Raw genomic sequence first — 8530 nt, 5'->3', positions numbered from 1 at the left:
TGTAACTAGCATTGAACACAGCACCTTGAGCTGAGCAGCCGTGAGCTACCGACAGGCGGCAGGATGGCGACTGGACTTGGAGCTGAGCTAGCTGTGCCCTCCACCCCTAGGATTGAGGGACAACAACTTGGCTGTTCCCCTTCCCCAATTCCCCAATAAAAATCTTAAAAAACAAACAAACAAACAAAAAACACTCTCATGTGTTATCAAGCTTTCCTTTTTTACTTACGTCATCCTTTAACATATAAAGATGCTGTATTATTTTTTTTGAAGTACCTTTATGGGCTGGCCAACTGCCTCAGTTGGTTAAGAGCTCGCTCAAGAGTTTGAACTCTGAGCAACACCAGTTCAATTCCCGGCCTGAGCTGAGCTGCCACTGAGCTGCCAACAGGTGGCAGGATGGCTCAGCTAAAAAAGGTTAAAAAATAAAAAAAAAATAAAGTACCTTTAGTTACTTCTCTCTCATACTACTACATACTTGTCAAAGCCCTCTAATGAATAAACTGTTTTTTTACCTTTTTCCCAAATGATCTTGCAAATGTAGAGAATATTATAAAACATTAAAAAAAAGCCATATAGCTACCACCCGAATTCAACAAATTTGAAAATTGTTATCATTGCTTCAGATCATTTTGTAAACATAATATTAAAGACATAGTTAAAGCTCCTTTTTTTGCAGAGGTAAGCACTATCCTGAGGTTGGTATTATTCCCAAACATGTTTTTATATTTTAATAATGCGTGGGTCTCCAGAAATTAGATAGTACTGTTTCATTTTTTTAAGCTTTAAAGAAAAATAGTGTCATCCTAAATAGTCTACATCTCACTTTAACTTAATATTGTATTTTCTATTTATAAATGCTGATGCATGTGAAGGTCATTAATTGCCAAATAAAATGCCACTGTACATAGGTGCATTAACTGAAACAAAGTACCACTCTGATGGGGAAGGTTGATAATGAGGGAGGCTGTGCTTGGGGGGTTGGGGAGCAGGCAGGGAGTGTATGGCAAACCTTGTACCTTGTGCTCAATTTTGTTCTGAACCTAAAACTGCTCTAAAAAATTGTTATTTTTTTAAAATCCCATTGTATGCTTATTTCACAATTTACCTATGTACTGTCTTTCGAGTGAACACTTAGAATGTTTCCAATATTACACTATTAAAACAATGCTGTAACTCTCATACATGTCTCTTCATGTGCCTTTGCTAGAATTTCTCTGGGCTTAGTACCTACAAGTACAATTGCTGGGATTTAAGCATCTTCACCTTTACCAGATACTAACAAAAAGTTCTCCAAAGTAGTTGTACCAGCTATTTCACAGCCAGTGTAGGAAGAGCTCACGTTTCTCTGCCTCTTCACCAATAAAAGTATTGTCAGACTTGAGTTTCTGCCAATATAATAAGTGTAAAAAGGTATCTCATTACTTTAATTTGCATTTCCCTGATTACTAGTGAGGATGGCTAACACTTATCCTATCACTTGCGATTTAAGCTGTTACTTATTCATTTTCCCTTTTTGAAGTTGATTTTCCTTATTGGTTTGAATGAGTTTTTCATATATATCCTGAATATTAATCACTTTTCAGTTGCCTGTGTGACAATACCTCCTACCATTCAGCGGCTTATCTTTTTTTTTTTTACATTGCCTTTTGTTGAAGATAAGTTTTTAATTGTCATATCTATCAATTCTTTACAGGTATGATTTCTTTTTCTAAAAAACAATATTAACAACAATTACAGTTAACTCTTACTGGGTGCTCACTTGTACTGGTCATTTTTCTAAGCATTTCACATGGATTATTTAATCCCCACAATTCCTTGCTGAGGGTTGTTTTTATCATCATCATCCTCATTTTACAAATGAGAAAACACAGAAAGATTATATAAGTTACCCAACGTCATAACTTAGAATGTGATATGATTGAGATTAGAAGCCTACATAGTATTATCACCTGGTATAGTGTTTAAAAATCCTCCCATATCCTGAGAATATAGTTAATTGTCCTGTATTTTCTTCTAAAAGGCCTAAGTTTTGCTTTTCTCACTCAGGTCTTTAATCCATATAGAATTTATTTCCATGTATCTCACTTAATTATTTTCACACCAATTCAGATTAGCAACTGAACCAGCACCACAATGAAGGGTCTGATCTTTCCCGACTGATTTACAAAGCCATTTTTGTCATGTAGCGAATTCCCCCCCCAAAAAAAAAAACAATCTGTTCTGTGCTCTGTATTCTGTACCACTAGTCTATTTGTCCATCCTTGAGCCTACCTTAATTATTATAGCTCTATAATAAGTTTTGATAATTGGAGGGCATATCACCTCTATTCTTTTTTTGTTTTTGTTTTTTGTTTTTTTAAGATTTTTATTGGGGAATTGGAGGGATGGGAACAGTGGAGGGATGGGAACAGTGCTGGGGAATTGGGGGAAGGGGAACAGACAAGTTGCTGTCGTTTTTGTTCTTCAATCTAGTTGTNGGTATATATGACTCCAATCAGCTCTTTCTTTTGCATCACTATGACCCAAAGACACTCTTAGAAACAAATACTGCCAATGTCACACTCTTCAATCTTCCACACTGCCTTTTCTATTTTCCCATCTTCCAGTTTTCCTTGGTAACTAAAAATCATGTCTATACTTCTACTTAGTTTCATTTCACTTTCTCACATCTTTTTTTAAAAAAAGTCTCACAGACTTTTAAAAAAAATTTTTAAAGACACGTTTTAAGAGTAAGAAAAGTATTATACACACCTCAAGTACTGGTCCAGCTCCAAGAATAATTTGTTCCACACCACTGGCAAATCCTTTCTGACTGAGAGCAGTAAGGTGGTGAATAAGAAAGTTTGTGCTTTGAGTCTTCCCAGAACCACTCTCTCCCGAAATCACGATGCACTGATTCTTTTTGCGCTGAAGCATGGCGTGATAAGCCACATCAGCCACAGCATAAATGTGGGGCTCAAGTTTTCCCAACTGGTGGTTATCATACATTTTGACATATATAGGGTTATAAATAGGAAGAAACTTGAATGGGTTAATAACTATGAGAATACTGCCAACATAGGTATAAATTTTTTCATGCTTGAAGCGACTTCGTAGGTTTTCTAAGAGAGTTTTCTCATTCAAATCGGGTAAGCTACATAAATCATCAAAGTCTTTCTGCTGGGGCTGTGGAAGAAAACCCCGTTCCATCATCCTGCGCCGTTCTTCTGTGACCTGCAGCCATGACTGAAGACTACCGTAATGGATTGACCCATCAAGGTTTTTTTCTCTCAGAAGAAAGCGGTAGTCCTCGCCACTCACGCGATTTTCCAGAGCCATTCGGGGCCACAACATCATTCGTTGAACTGGACAGTCTGTTGGATTGAGTATCCATTCTTCTCCACCAAATTCCTTTACCTCTGCTAGAACGTAACATTTTGTTTTGTCAAGACGAAGTTTGTTTATAAGAGAGTCAATCACCTCAGCAGCTGTGGAATTTTTTCTGGCAGGAATTGGACAGTAGATTGTCCCTTCTGAAATTTTCCCAGGATATATATGTAATGTGTGCTCATTATCTTCAAAGCGTCGTCTTCCTCCATCATTTATATTCATATTGGATCCTATCCCATCAGCATGGATAGTACGTGTTCAAGATTGTGCAAACCATTTTCGTGGCAAAAGACCTGTAACATAAAAGATGTGAAACATTTAGAAGTTGTATTTCACAATCATTGCTTTCTGATGCTCAAGAAAAAAAGGCTTAACAGTGATATTGACCACATCTTTTAGAACACAAATCCTATCTCTTCTCTTAGTATAGGAAGTCTTACAAGATCTAATTGGCTTTACTAAGCGATTCATAAATTGGGCAGCACACCATCTAGCAGCTAGAAGGGTGCTCAGGATAAACAGTCTTAAAAACAGCCTGAGGGGCCAGCTCAGTGGCTCAGTTGGTTAAGAGCGCAAGCTCTGAGCAACAAGTTCGCCTGATGAATTCCCACATGGGCCCACTGAGCTGCACTCAAGCTGAGCTGCCNACGCTAACAGAGGGGAAACAATATGGTAGACAGTTGCTGTGGTCAGTAGGGTGTGGTTCAGAGTAAGCCAGCTTATGATGTTATTCATTGGACTGAGTTAGAAGAGACTATTTATAGAGAAAAACTGTGGTGAAGAAAGAAAACAAAGTTAGAAAATACAGTGTTTCCTTTAAATTAGAAGTTCAGTCAAAAAGATGAAACAACTAAGATTTTTAAGGCAGTGTTTTGCATCTATGTGCTAATAAAATTTAATTTTCAAAAAATATATATTGTTAAAAATATATATATATATAGTTCTTTTACTTTTTTATCAAGTTCTTAAGTTATTTTCCAAGATGACAAAAGAAGTATCCTTTATCTTTACACTTGTTTTATCATAGGGATCTATTGATGAATGTTAGTAAGCAGAATCATACATTATTATTCAGTAACAAGAGTAGAAGGGTAGAATCAGGTAAATGTATGTCTAAAAAAATAAAAATCTAGATTTACTGCAGAAAAAAATCACTCAAGTAAAGGCCTCACCAGTACATACGAGTATTAAAAGGAGAACATTCTACTATCCAGGCAGGGTCCATTTGTAGAAAACAACAGTAATTTATATACAGCTATAAATTCCATGGGGAGAGAGCTATTAAACATTTTGAACTTATTTTAGAAAAATAACTCTAGGAAAGTGGTGTTCAAGAGCTAATATTCATGTTTCTTCATTTTTTCAGTACTTATAATTCAAATGTTCTACAAATAAATATAGCTATTACCATAATAATGTGTAATCACATATATAAACATATATGCAACTTATTTAGATATGGAAATATTTAAATTTTTATTTTTAAGACTTGCAAAATATGTATTTTGTAATTATTTTTTTAGAGGTCCCCAAATACTCTTAAAAACCCATTTTCTCCTCTTCCTGGGCACACAGCTAGATGGTATTTCCCAACCTTCCTTGCAGTTAGTTACATGTGACTGTGCGACCAAGTCCGAAGCCAATGAACGGTATGTAGGCAGGGGTGATGAACACCTCCCTCCTTCAGGCTGAGCCAATCAAAGACCCTAAAAAAAGAGTCTGTCAAATAAATAAATAAAAGGGTCTGCCTTCCCTTGTGTGCTGGGACAATGTAAGGGATTCAGGGAAAAGCTCCAAGGTCCTATGGGATACAGAGCCACCAGATATAAGGACTCTAGACCCCAAAGGACCACATTGAGAAGAGCACCCACCATCAGCCCACCTATATTGGACTATGACGTAAGAAAGAAATAAAATAAAATTCTACTATGCAGAGCCACTGATATTTGGGGGTTGCTTAGTGAACACGGTTAAGCTACCCTGACTAATGCATTATAAAATCTTCCCAACCCCACCCCTGTGAAGAGTTCTGTAAGGAAATTCCTCTTATATATGTATTTTTTTAATTCCTCTTATATTCAATCCATCAGTAAGTACTATTGGTCTGCCTTTAAAATAAATCCTGGGCCGGCCGAGTGGCTCGTTGGTTAAGCATTGGCTTGGGAGCCCGAGCTCTGAGCAGCAGGGCCGCCGGTCCAGATCCCACATGAGGGTCAGTGACGCTGCGCCCTCTACAGCTAAGATGGTGAACAACAGCTCGACCTGGAGCTGGGCTGCTGTGAGTCGCTGGCAACGNCAGGTTGAGCTGTTGTTCAGCATCTTAGCTGTAGAGGGCAGTGTCACTGGCCCTCATATGTGGGATCCAAACCAGGGCCCTCTGGCGTCCCAAGCCAGTTCTTAACCATCGTGCAACTCGGCCGGCCCTTACTACTTTTTTTAACACAACCATAATACCATTAACCGCATCTTTAAAAATCAACAATTTTTATTATTACTAGTCAGTGTTCAATTTCCCCAGTTATAAATATTTTTCTTACACTTGGTCTGTTTAAATCAGGAGACCTCCCTTCAAGTAACAACAGCAAGGAGATGCTCTAAGATGGCAGGTTCCTACCTATAAAGTTATGTTTGTGTTCTCCTGAATTTCCTAGGTTTATGGCCTCAAATAAACTGGTCTCTGGCCCCAGTCAGCAGCAAAGCTACTTACCATCAGGCAGGCTGTGCCCGCATCACTCCAGGAGATGCCCTGGGTAACCACTTTCTGATCTCTACAGTGTACAATATGGCTGCCCTAGAACTAAACTCAGAAATAGCTTTTCAACAGAGGAGCCCTACCTATCCTGGCCCATGGTTTCCAACAATGAGACCAATTACAATGACACTTCCCATTTACCTCAAAGAAGCCAAACCTCAGCTGCTTTACCTGCAGGCTCCCAGCCGTAGCCTCACTCACTGTTCTGTGTTCTACTCCCTTTCTGAGACATAAAAATGTTTATCATTTTTGAGCCCCATTTGTGTAAGTTTGATTTTCTCTTTTTGTTACTTTGTCAATCATTACTTTGTGTTTGGAAAAAAGGGGTTGCCTCAAAATACCATGCACAAATACAACTTCACAGCAAACATGAGTGTTTATCAGAATCATCTGGGTAACATTGTAAAAATACACATTTCTAGACCCAATGATGTTTCTGAGGTTGGGAAATCTAGGCAATTCTATTGTTGGCGGTCCAGAGCATAGTATTTGGGAATCAATGGTCTATATCAGGGGTCAGCAAACTGGCTTGCGAGCCACATGCAGCTCTTTGGGTACGTTCCATCTCAGAAGTTTGCCAATTCTGTCCCTCACAACAATTTAAAAATTATTCAAAAGCCATAAATATATTTTTATATAATCACCATTATGAGAATAATGCCCTGTAAAAATCTTATAAATGAAACTATGATAGTTTTATTTTCATTTTCAATTTTACTTCAGAGCCACATCTACATACCCAAAGAGCCACATGTGGCTTGCGAGCCGCAGTTTCCTGACCCCTGGCGGCTCTTCCGTCTCAAAAGTTTGCTGACCCCTGGTCTACATGTCCATTCCCCACTCCCTTACAACTCTTCCCATATAGCAAGCTACTGCCAATGTTCTCTGAAAATGTCATCGATCACTATACAGTTGCCAAATCCAAAAGCCTCTTCTCAATCCTCATCCTAATACACCCCATGATAACATTTCAATGAGGTGGCCATCTTCTCATTCTTGAATCTGCCCTCACATGGTAATTCTTTCTCTTGTAATCTTCTGATAGGCTCACCATTTCTGACTCACTCTTAACAACTTTTCCCCTACCTCACTTTAACAACAAAAATAGTCTCCCAGTTTCTGGACTCAACCCAAGCTGCCCTTCTATCTGGATGATTTTCCCTACTTCTTTTATCCATAATGTATACCGTTACCTATTCTCTCTCTACAGGAGCTTTTCCACTACAATGGCAAAGCTGACAGGGACCATATGGTCCACAAAGCCAAAAACGTTCACTATGTAGCTTTAAAAGAAAAACTTGCTAATCCCTACTTTAAGGTAACTACTAAAAAATAGAGAGCGGGGGGGGGAGTAAACATCCCAAGTATTAGAGTGAAAAATGGTACGATAAAAAATAATCAATTCCAGGGCCGGCCGAGTGGCTCAGTCAGTTAAGAGTTGGCTTAAGAGCGTGAGCTCTGAGCAACAGGGCCGCCGGTTCAATTCCCACATGGGCAAGTGAGGCTGCACCCAAGCTGAGCTGTCGCTGAGCTGCCAACAGGTGGCAGGATGGCTCACCTGGTGTAACAACAAGATTGCCTGTTCGATGGTGCACTACGTCCACCCGCAACTAAGACTGAAATCGGCACCTTGAGCTGAGCTGCCACCCGGATGGCTCAGTGGAGAGAGCGTGCACTCTTAACAACAAGGCTGCCAGTTCGACTACCGTATGGAATGGTGGCTACGCCCACCCACAACTAAGATTGAACACAGCATCTTCAGCTTAGAGGTCACAAGCTGCCAATGGGAAGCCAGATGGAGACTAGCACCCTCCACAATGAAGACTGAAGAACAACAACTTGGCTGGTCCTCCTCCCCAATTCCCCAACACTGTTTCCCTCCCCCAAATCCCCAATAAAAATGTTTAAAAAAAAATACATATATAGCTAACATACAATACTATATTAGTTTCAGGTGTACATCATAGTTATTCAACAGTACCCACCTGGCACTACACAGACTTATTACTGCATTATTGATTACATTCCCTATGCTAAAGAAGTGATCACTATGGTAAGTCCAGCAACCACCTGACACCGTACCACACTAATGCAATCTGTGACAACCTGGATGGACCTAGAGGGTATTGTGCCCAGTGTAGTAAGTCAGACAGTGAAAGACAAATGATTCTCCTACTAATGTAAGGTCAATAGTAGCCTAACACTATGTCATAATGCATCACTTCATCTCATCACAAAGACACTGTATCATCTAACATCATAAGAAGAGTTTGAGAGAGAGGGGCCACATTCAAATAACTCTTATAGTATTTTTTATATTTTTCTATTAGTTATGATTGTTAATCTCTTACTGTGCCTAATTTATAAATTAAACTTTATCATAGGTATGTGTATATGGGAAAAAAA

At 39.0% G+C, this 8530-nt stretch overlaps 1 protein-coding gene across 1 annotated transcript in view; it reads right to left on the bottom strand.

The window, feature by feature from the left end:
* The window catches only part of MYO9A (myosin IXA), a 282854-nt gene that overhangs the window by 231152 nt on the left and 43172 nt on the right, over positions 1 to 8530 (bottom strand). The window contains exon 2 of the mRNA XM_019659575.1: positions 2755 to 3665. Coding sequence (XP_019515120.1) covers positions 2755 to 3594 — 840 coding nt within the window. The 5' untranslated portion in view covers positions 3595 to 3665. The remainder of the gene's footprint in view (positions 1 to 2754; positions 3666 to 8530) is intronic.

This window comes from Hipposideros armiger, unplaced genomic scaffold, assembly GCF_001890085.2.
Source record: "Hipposideros armiger isolate ML-2016 unplaced genomic scaffold, ASM189008v1 scaffold_302, whole genome shotgun sequence".
In the NCBI taxonomy this organism is placed as follows: Eukaryota; Metazoa; Chordata; class Mammalia; order Chiroptera; family Hipposideridae; genus Hipposideros; species Hipposideros armiger.
Note: the sequence above shows the minus strand (reverse complement) of the source record. Positions and strands in the feature narration are given on the sequence as shown.